Genomic DNA, 18,898 nt, shown 5'->3' on the forward strand with positions numbered 1-18,898 from the left:
GACTAGTTCTGTCATACGACACCGAAACAGAGTAATAATGAAAAGGCAGAGTCGAACGTCAAGACAAGCCGACTGAGAATGCCATCGCCACGCATCACGGAAAGCGCTCCTACGATTTGCAGTTTACGTCAATTTGGCAATTTTTTAGAGTTGCTCAATGTCGTTATAGTCTACAGGTAGAAGCAGTGACTTGTAGTGTGTGTTTTGGCCGTCTTGTGTGGAAACGAAAAATGTCCCCCGGTTGCCAGTGGGTTATTTTAAACGGAACATATTAAAAGCCATAATACCATGTCACTATGGCATTTTAACCATGTTACCGCCACCCACATGGCCCCTATTATTATTAATTTAACACCTATTAACTATTAATCATACCTATTCCTATTCATTTTTTTGCATAGTCGAATTCGTCACGTTCTTTTCATTTCATTGCCGCTGATTCCATAGGCAGGGCCACTTTTTTATGCAGTTTTGGTAAAATTATGCATAACAAAATTATGTACGCACAACTTCAAAATTAGGTCAATAACATTACAAGAAATTTGTTTCTAATAAAGCGTAAAGAAGAATTCTCATTCAAGAATCATGATTTTCGTTTTAAAGACTTTCTCATAAATAAATAACGTAACAAGAAAAGATTTCTTTAAACAAAACCGAAAAAATGGTCATGAATACGACTGCTTGGTTCTTACAAATTAGAGAAATATGACATTACATACAGTATGTATAACAATAAGCCAACCCTTTATCAAAATCAAACAACTCCAGCATAGTTGCGTTTGTAATCCAAAAGACACAAGCATCTTTAAACGTGTCAAGATTTCTAAGTATCTGGCACATTATACGTATTATTTTTAGAAAAAATTATGCCTCTGCTTTCCGATTTTTAAGTTCTGTTATAAACGTCAGTTGCAAGATCTACATAACATTTCAAAGTAAATAAAAGTTGGTCCTTGCTATAAGCTATACTTTTCTGATCCATATTGTTTCAGTAACCCTAGAAAATCAGTCAAAGGAAGTAGATGTAACGGGTGAGCAAATACCTTGTGAAATGTTGTGAATAAAGAACATTATGTTGAAATAAAAACAATAAAGAACATTACTTAAAATTGTTTAAAAAATTTGCGTTTAAACACCATAATTTGCACAAGATAACGCTCTAACCACTTTCTTTCACTTTGTTTCACATGCATTATTCACAAACTTAAAACAGTGCAAATAACTGCGAAGCCATAAACCAGAAGTACGTCTAAGTTACATTTATAGCTTACCAATATAGAAAACAACTAGCACGTATCATTTTAAACCTTTCATCATCATTATATGGATCTTTGTTTTGCGTGAGGACGCGAGAGAGCAAATCATAACGCTAATTATGACATTATAAAATAAGTATAATAATAATAATATAAATAATATAATTAATAAAAACATAGTATAAATAATATAATTAATATAAATATAATATTAATAAAATATTTAAATAATAAAATTAAATAATAATTAATTATAATTAAAAAATATTATATTAATATAAATAAATATTAAAATATAACTGTATATAATATAATTAAATAATAATATAATATAATGTAATAATAATGTTGAGAGTAAGGCACTAGAGTTAAAAGTATTTACCCGTTACTTAACCCATTGCAACTTGTTTAGATGTTTTTTTTTAAATTTAGGTTAAACTTTCCCCACAGTAACCTTTTGAAATAAAGCATATCTTAACATTTTTAACTGTTCTAGTGTGTTTCAGGAAACGATTACGCAGTTCAACCAACCTTTATTATTGATACAAAAACTTCATACTTTAAACATCCATCACATATAAAACTGCCCAAAATAAAAATCTTTTTCGAAATACTTAACTAATATAGCACCTTTCAATCGTGTTATTTTATTAGCTCGAAATAATTTGCAAAATTCAAAAATTAACAACAATAAATTACTTATTTTTAAATCAAGTGGATATACAGAAATGTTCGTATAAAATACGGTAGAAATGCATAGAAAATATGTAGCATTTGAAGTGAACTGCAATCAAAATTGGCAATCACTATGTTTAATCTTATGAAATTTAATGTATAAAATTTTATGATTTTGTTACTGCTACAAAATATGTCAAAATCAAAACCAAGATATAGGTCGGCACAATGAAGGTTAGCTTTATTTATGATTCTTCTACGCGAGCTGTCGTAAAAAACGCTGGCTTCTTCAGGCGTACTAAGAAAACCTCTATCTTATTTTTTTATTTTACTATATACTGGGTTAACATGATTCAGCCACCATCAGCTTTGTAAGCAATATCTTAAACATATTTCATTTATTCGCAAAAAGTTACGCCTGAACAGACCATGGGGTGGCGTTGGAGGCGTCGTCATCTTTGGAATGTAATTTGTGCTAAAAAAAAGAAACATATATATTAAAAAAAAAACTTGCATTCCATCATCGAATGAATAAAATATTTTTGGTTATTAATGCATATTTTTCTAATATAAAATATAAAATGTAATATTTAATAATTTTTATTTATCTAATTAATAGTTTTTATTTATTGAATATTTAATAATAAGTTTGTGTAAGATTTATAAAATATTTTTAGTTATTTTTGGTTAATATTTTTATTTTTTCAAAGCCTGGATAATTTAAAGTTTTGGTCATTAGTTGTAATAAAAAACCTGTTTGGTGAAGCGGTCAGCGCAAGACATTCTAATACGTTCTGCTGACGCTGGAGAATCCAGTCGGAACTGCCTTGACAATCCCGAGTCTTCTCTGGCGTAACCAATCGCGTCTTTTATCGCAAAAAAAACTGATGATGCCAGGAAGAGCGGAGGTTCTCCGACAGCCTGTGTATATTTGTTATATTTTGCTTGCAGTAGATATCGATTTGACAAAGTTATTGACACATATTTACACGTTAATGCTCATAGAGTATGAAAACTTACTTTTGATGAAAATATTGCTTTATCATTTGAAACGCCTCTCAGCAAATGTACGTTAAACTCTTTAGGGCAATCCCCGAAACCGGGAATCTTGTAAGTTCCTGGTCCTCTTGTGAGCATTTCTCCTTTTGGCGAGTAAAGTGGTTCTTCCAAAGTCATCATTCCATACCCTTGAGTAAAAGCTCCTTCGATCTACAAAACAAAGGTACTTCGCCAAATTTCAAATGTACAGTATGAGGTTGGAAATTTGTATTATTTAAAAACGTTGTTGATTGGATAATTGTTTGAAACAAACGTATTGTTTCGTTAAACTGTATATAATACAATCAAAACTGTTTGATGTTGAACGAAAAAGATAACAAAGTAATAAGCGGGTCGTTGTTCAAATTGAAAATACCTCACCTGACCAATGTCGATGCCTGGATTAAGACTTCTTCCCAAATCCATGACGATATCAGTTCTGAGCACGATGTGATCTCCAGTCAGACAGTCAATTTCAACTTCAGACGCCGCTGCACCGTATGTAAAATAACTGAAGGGTTTTGAATTCCCGACTTTTCCTGTTTCCTTATTCCAGTCGGAAAAAATATCGGGCGTACTGTAGAGGTTTAAAAATAATTATCTTTTAATAAAGTATCAACACAGTAAATTGTTTTGCATGTGTTCAAATTGAAATTATGTCAAACCAACTAGCAACCATTTCTATTTTAGCTTGACCTTGATAAGTTTTTGTCCCAGACGTATACCAGTCCCTCATGGGAAATGGCACCGAGACTGGATTTAGTCTATCATCTTATAAACATAAAGAGCGCTATCGACACTGAATATATTACTGCAATATGTTTACCTGTAGAATCCTGTTGCAGAGAGGCTAATCCGTTCAAAGTACGCGTTTTCGATAATTTTATTCCAAGTTAAATTGGGATGCTTGGCTTGAAGAGGTTGAAGTCGTTCTTTAATTATTTCACAAGCATTCTTCAAAAATTATTTAGTATTAGAAGCATGTTAAATTTTAAATAATTATGTGTATTTTAAGTTTTAGTAAGTATTGTAAGTATTAGAAACATGCACGAGAAAACAACCAGAGTTAACCAGCTTAGAACCAGATTATAGCTGATATGAATCAAGGTAAACGTCAATTTTCATTAACTGTGTGGAAAAGCAAGCAGTAAGACAGATTTTTGATATGGTGATTTTCTCCTACCGTGCCTAAATTTTTAGATTCTCTTTGTCCTACCTTCACGGCCATGCCGTTGATATCAGAACTAACGCTAGCAGCTGTAGGAGATGTGTTCGGAACGGTGCTGGTGCTTGTTTCAGAAAGATGTATTCTTGAATGTGGTACACCCAGGCAGCGACTTGCAATCTGTAAAAGTAAGGTTCTCTTTGTTATTTTCATTGCTTTATTCATTGGCAGAGCATGCAAAGCTAATAACTTATATATTATACTAACTTGGATCATTTTTGTGTGCAGCCCTTGTCCCATTTCTGTGCCTCCATGAGTAACTAGAACTGATCCGTCTCTGTAAACATGCACCAGTGCCCCAGCCTGGTTGAGATGCAGTGCGTTAAATGAGATGCCAAATTTTGTCGGAATGCAAGAAATACCTCGTTTTCGCCACCTTTGTTAGCAATATTTTAGATAAAAGCCATCGCTCTTTGTTGTTTTAACACTAAAACCTTTACAAAGCAAGTGCTTGTTGAGCGTATTTCGGAATTTTTGCATTGAAAAACATTTTTTCGCGTTCTTATCTCACCCTATGACAGTTTTGTTTGCCTCAACTTACTCCAAGCCTGCACAATTCGCACAACAATCAGTCTCTGTTACCTACCTTGAATTAGTGTTGTAGATATCAATCTCTGCTTTCCTTTTGTCAAACATGGCACGCTGCAAGCATTCATACCAGCATTTTCTGGCAAGAAAATTTTCAAGCTTTTGACCGAAGTGTGTAACGTCGCCTTCTCTGTACATGTTTAATTCTCTAACCTAAAAAGCCATTGTTTAATATTAAACCGGTGATAGATAATAGCATAGGTTCTGTTGTAATACAGCAGATGCAAATGTCGACTAAATTTTTGTTGTCACTATATTACTGCATTCTGTTGTCGTTTGTCATTTGGAAGTACAAAAGAAATATAAAACATAACAACTTTCCAGATTTAACGGATTTGAACGAATGAATCAGAAGTGCTCTTTTAAGAGTGTCCATACTTTTTCTGGGGCCACATGTAAAACTGCCGCCATTCTTGTGATCCACTCTTCAGCGATAAGCAAGCCTTGGGGCCCACCAAATCCACGAAAGGCGGTGTTGGACGCAAGGTTGGTTCGACACATGAAACCTCTTAGGCTGACATTTGGTATTCTACAGTAATACACCAATTTAAGGACATATTTTTTCATAATGGGTTAAGGTCTTCTAAAGTAGTCCGCATAATATGTATAAATCTAGTACAAAATTGGAAGCAAAAATTGCAACAAATATTAGTTGAAATTGAAACCCTTAAAAATTTTAATGTTGTTTAAAGCAAACTTGTAGCAGTTGTCTGAGTGAAACAAGGCGCGACCCATCACTCCTGTGGAAAGATCCAAACTGTTTCCGCAGTTTGAGTACAAATCGTTTTCAAGAGCTAAAATCTTCCCTTCATTATTAAAACCAACCTAATGAAAAAAGAAACATATTGTTTTTTGATACAGTAAAGGTGAAGAAGCATCAGCAGATAGGTAAACCATCATTGTTTAAACACCATATTTTCAGCTTTCGTCTACTGATGTTGCCTACAGTTTCAAAACCGGAGCAAATTAACTTACCTTATATTTAGAAAGGAAGGCATGGCGTTGCCCAGTTAAAAGCATGTCTTCCTGTCTGGTTAGCATACATCTCACGGGCTTCCTACATCTAATAATTGTAGTTTATGTGTAATTATGTATTGGCAATGGTTTGTGAAGAAACTTCAGCAACGTTTTTCAAATCAACCACATACAGGTGTTTATTGAGAAATTTTATTGGTTATGGGTTTTATAACTGTATTTGTATAAGCAAAGAAAATTAGCTTATACATTAAGTATATTTTCATTGTTTCACATTTTAACAGCGTGGTTTTAAAGACGCTTTCTTACTTGTTAGCGGCTACAATGACAGGGTTGGACAAAACGTTGTATCGCGTCTCTTTTCCACCAAAGCCCCCTCCCATTCGCTTTACTCTCACCACGATTTTATTGCACTCAACGCCTAAAGCACTTGCAGCCTGAAAAAGTATTCATAAAACGTTAAAAATTTTTGAAATGTTACAAAATTACGCTCAATGTAAACTCTTTAACAATAACTTAACTTTTTGTTATAGTGTATAGCTTATTACTTTTGGTATGCTTATTGCAACTTTTCAAAATTGAACAAAATAATTGAGGATCTTCTCTCACTAATCTGAGTACTGAAATATTTTTGTTCAAATCAAACAATAATGCGCTTTATCGACAAAATGTGCTCACGTCAAGCTGTAGTGCAGTAGGATTTTGTGAAGAAGCAAATATTTCCATTTCTCCATCTTCTCCCTTTGGCACTGCAAGACATGCTTGCGTTTCCAGGTAGAAATGCTCTTGGCCAGCAATTCTACGATCAAATGGTAGTGAGTTACAAAAAGATTTTGCCACGTAGAAAGCGGCATAATGTAATAAAAAAGGCATCACTTTAGGACAAACAGCGATTTAGTAGCTTCATTGGCATCTGAATTCTCGCTTATACCTGCATTCGCCACTGATGACGTGATCGCAAAATGCCATCACTTTTTCCACATCTCCCTGCTTGATCTTGCTGATAGGTTTGTAGTAAGATTCATGCTCTATTGCTTCCTAAACTAGAATACTTTAGTTTGAGAATTACTGATAAAACAACTTGTAGATAGTTCGGCTTGCACGCCAATCATTTTAAAATCAAAGCACTTAAGAATTTTCTGGAAAGCTTCCATTAACTTAAACGAAACAAAACTTACCTCAATTGTTATTATTCTTGGCGTTATGTCTTCATACTCAACTTTTACCAACCGAGCAGCTCTCTGCGCATGCGCGTGATTATCTGCAACCACAGCACCAATGACATGACCAACATGGGTTACCTAGAAAGGATTTGTTGTTAATACAATACTTTTGCTAAAAAAGTGGCTTTTTGTCATTCAAAAATAATAATTATTCTAGGTGAATATATTTAAGTCTACGGTTAACAGTCATTCCATTGGCCATGGGCCATAAAGTTCACAACAGTAACAATAAAACTAGCACAATATGTGCCTTGTCCTTGGCAAAAACTTGATCCTGTTTGTCAATTCCAACATTATTGGAACCAGGTACGTCACGATAATCTACGTAGGTGACAAAGCCCGGTGTTGTTTTAGCTTCGTCAACATTAACACCTCGAATGTAAGCATGAGCTCTTGTACTTGTCACCAAGCACAAATACAATTCATCTGTCAACAAACAACCTTTAGTTATAAGAAACTAAAGTAGTATGCAATACGTTATTGCACTTACAATACAGTAATTCAACAGACTTAATAGGTTAATGTAATGGGACAGATTCAGAACGTTTAAAACCGTTAGGTTGTTCTATGTCTTATCCTCTGTACGTACCAGCATAAGGAGGAATATCATCCAAGTAAATTGCTTCTCCGGTCACTTGCTTTTCAGCTGAAATATGCTTCATTGGCCTTCCGACGGGATCATCAGCTGGTTGTTCTGCGGTCACCTTTTAATCACGCAGAGATTTTAAATTACCTTTAGATCATTGAACATTTTTTTGGCCGGTTTAAGCGCCATGTTCGAGTAAGCAAGTAGAAATTTATAATAATTACACTGACTTTTACTCAAAGTTCAAATCAACTTACAAAGAAAGTTGACTAAAAGACAGTAACTGTAAATTAATGCTACGCACAACAAGTGCTGCCCCAAGCGGTATAGAAAGGACAAGCTATGAAAGTTGAAAGTGAAAAAGTTCGCTTCACCTCAATAAAGTGTAATATGGCCGACCAATAAAAGCAGTCTGTGTAACAAAACAAACCACTAAAATCATAAACTATATCTTTCTTCGTTTACCTCTTCAAATGTCTGCGTGCCTAAGCAATTGTGATGATTACCACCAAGGCGATCTGTCGTAGAGTCTTCTTCAGTTGACAAGCAGCTCTGTAAGTTTTAAATTGAGAAAAAACAAAACCTTTAGTTATAAAGTTCAAGTAAATCTTACGTTGGCCAGTCCATCTCTGATTAAACTTTCCTTGACATGGACAAAGAACTTGAAGAAAAAACTGGCTGCGAGAGCTTCTCTGTACTCCACCATTCCTCCAGGAGCACTCAGTAGAAGAGGAAGATCCTCAGCAAGCCATTTAATTCCATCCTCCAGCAATGCTTCATCCCAGTCCCTAATGTAGAAAAAATTCAGGAAAACGTTTTTATAAAGCAGCCAAATTTTGCTGACATTTGGTATTTGTAAAATGTAGCTTTAACGTATAATACTGTATATGCAGATGGACCTACCATGCTTTTCATTAACCTAGTTAAAAACAGAAACACTTGGGGTCATACCTATCTTGCATTTTCTTCATCATTTCAGACGGCATGATTGATGTTGCAGCCATGCCACCAAACGCGGAGACAAATTTTTCCACTTTACTTGTTCCTGGATAAAACTTGACACGCATTGCAGCGTTGACAATCGCAATGTCATCCTCTCGGCGTTTCGATTGCATGTAAAACTTCATATACTCATCCTAATCACAAAACGAGAGCACTTTGCTTTTAGCAACATGTTTTGTTTTGTTAGGCACCACACAACCTTTTGCATTTACATCAGAGGTTTATTTACTTTCAAATCATTACAAACGTCCATTCCATTCACTTTCGGTGACGATCACATTCATTAAGCAAAGTACCGTTTTTGTAAATGGAAGAGTGATGGACTCTAAAACTTCTCCAGGTATAGCTGCAGTTTTTCTGTAACTCGGGAAAAAATCTTGATCCATTTTCAAAGTTCGTTCACCTCGGGAATGAAGCATGAATTTTGCCTCGCTCTCGCAAGTCATTAGAATAGGGTTAAGGTCAGATATGGGACTTGCTGTCATGACGTTTCCTCCTAACACCTAAAATTGGGTCGAGAGAAAGCGTTAAAGTATTTTGTGTCTTATTTTGTAGGATTTTCGAATAATGTTCGCTTTTTGTGTCAAGCTAAACAGTATTTTACTTTAGCACACAGATAGTTAATACAAATATACACACAGAATAGATGAATAAACATCAGAAAGTTGATTACTTAATTTTAAAATAACTACCGCAACATTTCGTATTTGGTTCCCAGCAAACCAATAAAGCGAATCAAGAACAGATTGCATTGGCTGGGTCTCGTAAGTTGGCCGATCTTTTATGATTGCTTCAAGCTTGCAATAAATTTGCGTTAATGTACATGAAGCGCCGATGGTAACGCCTACGTAACAAACACACCCCTTTAACATCAACTCGAATAACTAATAGAAAGCAAGCTGCATTAGACAATGGCTAAATGTGTATGATAGTAAATAAAGTTAAAGTTAAAAAAGTTAATGTTTTATGGCGGAAAAATGCTGTTGTTTGCCTTGTACAAGATTTAGCTACCGCTTAACTAATAAACTGAACATTTTGTTTGATCAGACAATGTTTAACTTATTGTTTAGCTTGGACCGTTGTTTGGAAACAAATACGTATGAACACCAATACAAGTTAGTTGTACTTATGCCAAACCTATTTCATTGGTAGATATGGTCGCCAATTCGTCTACGTAAGCAGGACAAACGATGACAGGATGGTGTTGACCTTTGACCCAAATCTCTATTCCGATCTCAGTGTTGCCGACAACAAGATGTGCTCGTGGATACTTTTCCTTTAAGTCGGTTAATTGGTCCAAGGTGACTGGTCTATACCACGTGACACGATCGCTCTCAAATTTCAAAGGTTTTGGAGCATTTTGTTGGCTGGTTATCTGAAAAAAATTGTTGTGTTAAAAATTTATTCCGCTATTGTGTTCTTATAACAGTTTTTTTTGGTTTCGCATCTTTTCCATCCTTGGTTCGGGCAGTGATAAGCAAAAGTGTAAGGAATATTTGCAATCAAAACATTTTTTGCTTACTACATCTTAAAAAATTGTACTTTCAGCAATATCTTAGTTACTTTAATCTATTTTGTAACTACACTAAACAAGTAAACTTTTACATGACTGTAATAAAAGAACGCTTTACCAATAATTCTGGGGGAAATATGGGTTCCTGTGTTGTGTCGTATGGAGCATATTGACCAATATGCTTTTCATCATTAACTTCACATTTTTCCTTTCCATTTACAGCAAACTCTCCGTTCACTGCAAGGTATAAAAACTAAACTCTGTCGATACCCAATAAGTGGTCTTAACTATGTGTAAAAGTCAATGTAAGATATGGTATGCTTAACTGTTGCAGCCATTTTGCAAGTTTTTGCAGCATTTTTCACCCATTGGACACCCTGAAGCTTTTGACGAGCTCTTGTTTGTAAACGTGTTAAATGCTGAAACAAAAAAGATGAACTACTTGCTTTTACTATTTTTCAGCAAATATTTGGATTGCCATTAAATTATTTCCATTTGGATTATATTCGTAAATTATTGGCAAGGCAATAACGGACATTGCAATAAGTATTTCAACATTTTGACTGGGATGAAAGCTGACTGACCGCTCAATATCGGACGATAGCCTGTACATCGACATAAATTGCCTTGAAGTGACATTTCGATGTCATGTGAGGTCGGAACTGTTTTATTACGTAACAAGGTATACATCGACATAACAATGCCAGGAGTGCAGAAACCGCATTGCGATCCATGAAAGTCAGCCAGACGTTCCTGTTTTAAAAAAGAAAATAACTATTTAGTAAAGTTAAATTTTAAAACATGCTCATTCTTGCAATCTACATAAAATACAATGCAAGTGAAATACAAGTTTAATGCTGACCTGAACTGGGTGAAGCTTTGTTTTTGTGCTTCCTATTCCTTCTACCGTTGTAACAGCACATTCATGCATTGATACAACTGGTGCTAGGCAGGCATTAACGGAAATGTGACTAACAAATGAGAAACAATTAAGCATTTAAAGTTGCCATTTACAGTAACAAGGGAATCGTGAAACTGATATTTGTCGAAACTTTGTTGTTGAATGCTTTGCTTTGTTTGCAAATTCAAATACGTAGTGTCGGTACGTTATTAACAAACACAGTGGTGTATATAACAGTATAAAGAACTTTCAAAACAACCTATATTTATACTCACATTATTCTTCTTTCATCACGGCTCCATCTGGACACCATGACAGTGCAAGCTCCACAACCTCCTTCCCCGCATCCTAGCTTGGTCCCGGTTAATCTGACTACAGAAAAAATAAGAAATACTTCATTGATAATTAATTTAATGGTTCCTATCAATTCTTGTGCGTTTTTTCGTTTTTTTTTTTGCAAAAGTTTGAAAGTATAACATAGCCTAAATAATCACTGGTCTACATACTCACGCTTTGCTCTCAAGTAAGTTAAAAGAGACACCTCAGGATCCGCATTGTGTTCAATGATCTACAAACAAAGTTTCAACTTATCATTTACTTTTCATCGAAAAAAATCCAGCTTTTAACTCCTCCCAAAAATTTACCAGCCATTTTATGATAAGCTTAATAAAAACGCAAGAAGCAGGAATAAAAAGTTTCCTTGTTGCATTATGTCAGAGTATAGTTTTGCTAAGTTGCTTGTAGCCAATGTCAATACTTAAGAAGCAAACTAACATTTTTCCAAGGATGATTTGTACTTATAGATCCTGGTGTTTCATTATAGCAAAAGAAAGATAAATATTAGTATGTAACAGCGCACGGTTCTGGACACATTAGTAGTCGCGGAACGCTATGAGCTTAAGGGTTATTAATTATTATGAAATGCACAGTATACAAACGTAGCAAGAAAACTCTTTTGAAATACTCAATTACAACCGGTCATTTTCAGAATTTTCATACGTCATTACTTTCTACTGGCATTTGTTAGTTTTTACTCGTTGTTGCTTGCGAGTTATGGAATTGATTTGCTGAGTGTCACGTGATCACACTCAATCTTTCCGTTGATTTATTGTAAACACTTGTTATGTAATTACACGAGTACACGTCACATCCTACTTTATGTTCCTAAAAGATTTATCTCACGATAGGCTCACGATTTATCCCACTGTGAAATAATTTCTTCTATACGCATCCATGTACGGATAACGTGAACGAATATAAGTGTGGGACATGTAGGCATAGTCTCATATTCTACAAAATTTTCATTAAATACATATTTCTGTGTTGGTTTAGCTCCGGGGTCACACGTCGGGTCTTTTACTTGGGTTCTTGGTACCTCACACGTCCGAGCTAATTTCACATTCTCCCAACCCTATATAGCCCGGACTTTAGTTGTATTATATTGAACTTTTGAACTTGAATTGTATTACTCGACATTTTTCTTCACCTTTTTTCCATTGACATAGAATACCAAGAAATCTTTCGGTCTGTTCCAAATGTGCTCTTCTGACATATTCAAATACGATATTCACCTAATGAACCGTTAACAATAAACATCGCTTGTATGTGCAATTTATTATATTTAAACGTCATAATGTTGTGATATAAGACATGACGCGCCGGATATTGTTATAACGAGTTATGCGGTAAGATTCAGCATATGCATGAATCATGTATTATGATGTTTATGTTAACGATTAACCAACTGCTGTCAAATGACGTATCTTGACTATAGGCATGCATTTCCGATGTTCACAGCTTTCACTCACTTAACCAAATTGACTAATTGTACCTTTTTTGGCTGAAAATCTTTTGCTTTTAAAGCAATCATTTTGCTGAAAACGCTGTTAACGGCGTTCCTCTTTTAAAACTACATCATTAGTAGAAATTTTAAGTTATATAAACCAGCCATGTTAGGTCAAATATTAACAAAACAAGGTTATCTAAAGTAATAAGGTTATATTCATAACACTGTAAGCAGTCAGTGCATTTGTCCTCTTTTATTTCCCTTAAATTGAACAATTTTAAAAGCGTTGTCACACAACCACACATAAGAAAACTTCTTAAATCAACAAACTTAACTTTTCTTTTGGCCACAAAATCTTTTCTGCTTGTCTTTGAACTTTGATTTTTTGTGTAACCTTTATCAGAGAACTTAGGGCTAAAAGTTAACGAAATTTACAAGCGTCCGCATCGGTTTGTTTGCCAAGCACGTCGACTCTTGTTTAAAGCAGGTTGGGATGGATTACTTTGGAGAAACTTTAGTCAAATAAATTTAAGGCATCATGTACAAAAACATTTGGGTTTGTTGCGACATCGCTATGATCTCTTGTATTTTTGTGCCAATCGTTATGTTTCTTTAAGCTACGCGTTGTTTCTGAAACTACCGCACTTGTTTTCATTAATTAACACGTACTAGCTGCATTTTTCTGTTAATTAATTGTCCGCTTCGTGCGTCAAGATGTACGTGAGAACGTAAATGTATGGTAAGGCAAACGTATGCATAAGGTAAACATTTGCGTCAACGCGTTTTGACATTTGCAATTAATTGGTTTACCTTCAACAGTCGACTGTTTTCTTACTGGGTTTCTGGTAATACAATTTGGAATTTGCGTTTATCTATGCTTCTACTGTATATTGGTTCCTGCACTGACAGGGAAGAATACGCAACCTTGCATTACGTAGTCAATTAAACAGCCACGTATGACTACAGGTTTAAGTACTTACTATACACGTTATAGCTCGGAGCTTCTCAACTTTCACGAAGTCTCCCTGGAAAGGATGTTTTTGGTTTAAGGGAAAGAATATTCTGTTTATGGTATGGTTTTGTTCAAAAGTTTGCAAAAAAGAACAGACAATCAAGCGCGCCGCACGATTTTACGATTTATGAAAATTTGCTTACTTGAGTGACACCACCTGTCGTGTATCACTCTGCCAACAAATGCGTTATCTACAATTCCGAAATATTATTGCCCCAAACAGCAAACGCCAGTAAATATTTTGAAGATGAAGAAATAAACAACAACAAGGATTGAAGTAGAAACTTATTAAAAGTTATCTGGACTGCGGGATTTTCTGCGTTTCTACAATTACCAAAAATAGGTAGTTCTCTTATTCAATCACATTTTGCCGTTACTTAGAAATGCCCGTAAACACTTGGTAAAGTATTTATGTATTACCACCAGCTGGCACTCGCAAAACGTAGCACAAGATGGTGGCAAAGTCTTTCCCAACCATGTGGTAAATGTGCATTGTTTGGTAACTACACAAATTATTAAAACATTTTCGTAGTGACGACATTTATTTCATCCCGGTACATTCCTACGTCGCCTAAAACAATTTCTTACTTGCCGAGGTTGTGGTAATAACGCAGCCTCACTGCATCGTACATTTTATCTTTCAATTGTGGATTTTTTGCAAAGGTCTTAAACTATTTATACACATAACTGACTTATTTTTACTCTTACTTTTATACATCTTTAATATTTTCTTTGTATCAAAGTAAAAGTTTTCAAAAGTGCATTAAGAGAAATGAGATATTCCTGTATGTTGCAGTTACTACAAAGTTACTTGGAACTTGCTGTATGGGACACCACCTGCCATTTCTTTTTTTTCTACCAAATGATATTAAAGATTTAAACGGTTCCTTACTATGTAGACCGTTAATATTAATCCTTGTGTATATGACATTGTATGAACAAACAAATTTCACATTACACAGAGTTTAATTATAAAATATAAATTGCAAAAATACAAATGCTATTAGAGACAGTGCTCGTAAAAATTAATGATATGTGTGTGGCGAAATAATATTTCGCACTATTGTTTGTTTGTTTTCGTGCATCTTCCCACGCCTTTGTTTTCCTTAGTTATCAGTTAACTTTTATTCTGTTTGTTATTTCTCTTGATGATCCGATTTTATTGATTTCGCTTGTCCACTGTTTTTTCACGTTGTTTATACCGCCTCAAGTGTTTCGATGTGGTCCAGTGCAGATTCAAACGTGTCCTGTTTTCGGTTGGTCTCCCGCATGGGCTTCAGGCGGGAGAGACGATCTGGCGAGAAAAAGGTGGCTTTCATGGCAGTCGTGGAATGGGCGTTTAGGAAGTGGACCTGTCGTGTTTGTTGGTCACTCAGAACTGCCCTGGTTGCTTTATTATATTTTACTATTTTATTGTAAAACGTGTGCACCGAAAGTCAAGCCCCAAAAGCAAAAGCGGAGTATTTTTATCTGTTATCGAAATGCAATCGGACTTCATTAAAAGAGGCCTGTTGGCTTTGAGTGGGCCGTGAAAGCGGTGGAGAAGGACCTGGCAATAGAAAATCTGTAACAAATTCCACAACCGCTGAGAAGAAGTTACCTGAGAAATCATGGACCCAAGACTGTTTGTGCCACGACCATTTTACCGAAGAGGCGACGATTTGGAAAAGTTTATTTACCTGTTCAAGTCATATTGTCGCCTTACCAACTTTCCTGAAGAAGAGAAAAAAGCATTTTTATTAGCTTCTATAGAAGAAACCTTACTTCTAGAGCAAGATGACGCCGCTGTCAGGAAAGGCGACTTTGATGATCTCGTTTACCTGATCGAGCTAGCGGTGGATGGACAAAGTGCTGTGTTTAGAATGCGAAGATCCTTTCTTCGCACATGTCAGCTAGATCATGAATCTGCTTGTGACTTTGTTTTAAAAGTGAAGACTTTGGGCAAGCGAGCTTATCCTGCTGAAGAGGATGAACATGTCCTCAATTTCTTGATGTTCCTTTGCGTGGTGAAGGGCTTACGTGACCCGCGGCAAGTCATGCAACTTCCCGAACGAGTGTTCGACGAAAAAGATTTTGACGCACTTTGCAAATTCTTAATAACCCCGCAGACAGCGCTCCAAAAGACGAACACGCCTGACGCTGAATTGACCACACAAATTAACGACGAAGATATTACAACTGAGAAAGCCGACGTACTTCCTGCTAAACAAGAACTGAACCTTGCGTTGAAGTATTCAAATTCAGCGCTCGTCGTTTCTCACCCCGGATTTCCGGACAGCGTACACCAAGTTCAAGAAGACAACGCTACAAACTGGGAAGTGGTCGTAACCAACGTCGTTTCCGGCAGAATGATAAGGCTTTCACTCACTACGTGGAATTCACCTACCGTTGACGGTTTCGTTGATGTTTGTCAATCATTGAGCACTTGCTGTTACCAGTTCTCTGCACTTCACCTGAGTGGAACGACTTTGAGAGACTTATCTTGGGATGTTGGGTAGAAATTACCCAGGTGGGTAAATATTTAAGGTGTGGGGAGTGTAACGAAATTATGTCACGCGTTATTCACACTATTTTGTATTTTACCGTTTTTGTGAGTTTGTTCTCTAGTGCGTTGATTGGTTGCAATTACCGTTGTTTGTCTCACGTTTTGTGCACTTTTATCTTATCACTAATTTGGCGCCTTGCCGTTTGTGCCCTATAAAAGCCGTTCGTTAAGTGATTTGAGCAGGTCGGTTTTGGTTTTGGGTAGTAGAGGCTGTTGAATAAAATGAGTTGATTTCTTGGGTTTTACTGGTGGTGTCGCGGTTCACCGTGAATGTGGAAATTGAGCCTGGCTACACGAAAGAAAAAGTTATATTACATGTACACAAATTAAACAAGCATATAAAATCAATTCAACGTTCTTGTTTGTAATGCACAAACAAACCTATAAAATTAATGTTACCATGATAACCAGGTGCTTAACATCGCTACCTGTCAATCAAGATATTACGTCAAGTCTCATGTATCACTTCGTAAGAGACACTAACATAATTAGAAGTAGCATTTTGATTGGGGCTTAAACGAACATACAAATCCGAATATGAGTATGTTCCTAGGGAATAATCTCTTACGTCATAGAAATGTGTGATGGTTTTCAAAACCCCAGTTTACAGTGAGTTGGGTAACACCATTGGGAATATAAGAACGAGCTATTTTTAATTCAATAGATGAAGAATTACTTATAACGGGCAGAATCAGACACCACGCACGCCATATGTCGCCATAAAGGTATTCGTTGCCACTTTCATAACAAGCGTAATACTTCATGGGACATGGTGTACCAAAATCAATTGATTCAACCTCATCAACGGGCACACACCGGTACTTGGCCTGAAACCCTCGTCCTGTTGCTGTATAATCGCTATTAAAGTAAATGTTTACATGGGGAGATTTAAATGGGAATTGTGAAGTTACGTTGTACCATGGTATACTTCAAGCAAATCTGCAACATCAAAGTCAAAGTCAGTGAACACCACTTCAATCAAATCGTTACTCTGGCGTGGACGAATATCCCAATAACAATACATTCCATTAAAATATGAGAGAGGATAACCAGGTGATGAAACATATTGATAGTGGCGATCGGCCTAACGACTTTACTTACCTCGTTTTGGGCCATTCTGACGACTTAAACATAAACACTCATCAGCTGTATATTTTGATTAAAACTAGGTTATGCTTTTCGCTTGCAAGTATTGCTGATAAAACTATATAACACTAATGCTATCCTAATAAAACTACGAAATTTACTTGTTCAGAGCGAAGCGTGATTGTTTGCCAATCAACGCGTGTTCTTGCGCGATCATTATCTACATTATAAATAGAACATGGAAAATATTTTCAAAGAATACGGTTACGCGCCTCGTCAGGTTAACTGCCCTCAGAACAACTTAAGAAAACATCGCCCACAACAGAGGTATATTCGTTCCGCCTTTAAGATCTACTGCTGACGGGTAGACTAGTTCTGTCATACGACACCGAAACAGAGTAATAATGAAAAGGCAGAGTCGAACGTCAAGACAAGCCGACTGAGAATGCCATCGCCACGCATCACGGAAAGCGCTCCTACGATTTGCAGTTTACTTCAATTTGGCAATTTTTTAGAGTTGCTCAATGTCGTTATAGTCTACAGGTAGAAGCAGTGACTTGTAGTGTGTGTTTTGGCCGTCTTGTGTGGAAACGAAAAATGTCCCCCGGTTGCCAGTGGGTTATTTTAAACGGAACATATTAAAAGCCATTTTACCATGTCACTATGGCATTTTAACCATGTTACCGCCACCCACATGGCAGCTATTATTATTAATTTAACACCTATTAACTATTAATCATACCTATTCCTATTCATTTTTTTGCATAGTCGAATTCGTCACGTTCTTTTCATTTCATTGCCGCTGACTCCATAGGCAGGGCCACTTTTTTATGCAGTTTTGGTAAAATTATGCATAACAAAATTATGTACGCACAACTTCAAAATTAGGTCAATAACATTACAAGAAATTTGTTTCTAATAAAGCGTAACGAAGAATTCTCATTCAAGAATCATGATTTTCGTTTTAAAGACTTTCTCATAAATAAATAACGTAACAAGAAAAGATTTCTTTAAACAAAACCGAAAAAATGGTCATGAATACGACTGCTTGGTTCTTACAAATTAGAGAAATATGACATTACATACAGTATGTATAACAATAAGCCAACCCTTTATCAAAATCAAACAACTCCAGCATAGTTGCTTTGTAATCCAAAAGACACAAGAATCTTTAAACGTGTCAAGATTTCTAAGTATCTGGCACATTATACGTATTATTTTTAGAAAAAATTATGCCTCTGCTTTCCGATTTTTAAGTTCTGTTATAAACGTCAGTTGCAAGATCTACATAACATTTCAAAGTAAATAAAAGTTGGTCCTTGCTATAAGCTATACTTTTCTGATCCATATTGTTTCAGTAACCCTAGAAAATCAGTCAAAGGAAGTAGATGTAACGGGTGAGCAAATACCTTGTGAAATGTTGTGAATAAAGAACATTATGTTGAAATAAGAACAATAAAGAACATTACTTAAAATTGTTTAAAAAA

The 18,898-nt window shown here is 35.7% G+C and overlaps 1 protein-coding gene across 3 annotated transcripts; it reads right to left on the reverse strand.

Moving 5' to 3' along the window:
- Nucleotides 1-1,809: 1,809 nt before the first annotated feature.
- LOC143452064 (xanthine dehydrogenase/oxidase-like) lies at nt 1,810-12,569 on the reverse strand. Of its 3 annotated transcripts, XM_076952895.1 has the most exons (30): nt 12,469-12,569; nt 11,493-11,550; nt 11,258-11,354; nt 10,944-11,052; nt 10,666-10,834; nt 10,408-10,500; nt 10,200-10,318; nt 9,706-9,943; nt 9,261-9,412; nt 8,865-9,071; nt 8,518-8,702; nt 8,180-8,354; nt 8,032-8,118; nt 7,570-7,684; nt 7,231-7,406; nt 6,936-7,058; nt 6,689-6,795; nt 6,436-6,556; nt 6,067-6,194; nt 5,758-5,845; nt 5,480-5,607; nt 5,161-5,311; nt 4,781-4,935; nt 4,402-4,570; nt 4,186-4,314; nt 3,796-3,923; nt 3,351-3,546; nt 2,952-3,140; nt 2,685-2,852; nt 1,810-2,406 (listed from the first exon to the last, which is right to left on the reverse strand). In XM_076952895.1, the coding sequence occupies exons 1-30, from the start codon at nt 12,532-12,534 to the stop codon at nt 2,344-2,346; spliced, it is 4,089 nt and encodes a 1,362-aa protein (XP_076809010.1). In that variant the 5' UTR covers nt 12,535-12,569; the 3' UTR covers nt 1,810-2,343. The 3 variants fall into 3 exon arrangements, with proteins under 3 accessions (XP_076809010.1, XP_076809009.1, XP_076809011.1); XM_076952894.1 differs by having other exon boundaries at nt 4,186-4,570; XM_076952896.1 differs by having other exon boundaries at nt 4,186-4,570; nt 11,489-11,550; nt 12,469-12,545.
- Nucleotides 12,570-18,898: the final 6,329 nt, after the last annotated feature.

The sequence above is a fragment of the Clavelina lepadiformis genome, chromosome 4 (assembly GCF_947623445.1).
Source record: "Clavelina lepadiformis chromosome 4, kaClaLepa1.1, whole genome shotgun sequence".
In the NCBI taxonomy this organism is placed as follows: Eukaryota; Metazoa; Chordata; class Ascidiacea; order Aplousobranchia; family Clavelinidae; genus Clavelina; species Clavelina lepadiformis.

Bases quoted from the DNA above. Each gene is read 5' to 3' on its own strand.
- LOC143452064 (XM_076952894.1), bottom strand. From the start codon at position 12,534: ATGTCAGAAGAGCACATTTGGAACAGACCGAAAGATTTCTTGGTATTC. The intron at 5,608-5,757 runs GTAAGTTAATTT...TTTTTTCATTAG, and splicing joins CCTTCCTTTCTAAATATAAG to GTTGGTTTTAATAATGAAGG. The intron at 4,936-5,160 runs GTATGGACACTC...ATGGCTTTTTAG, and splicing joins TACATGTGGCCCCAGAAAAA to GTTAGAGAATTAAACATGTA.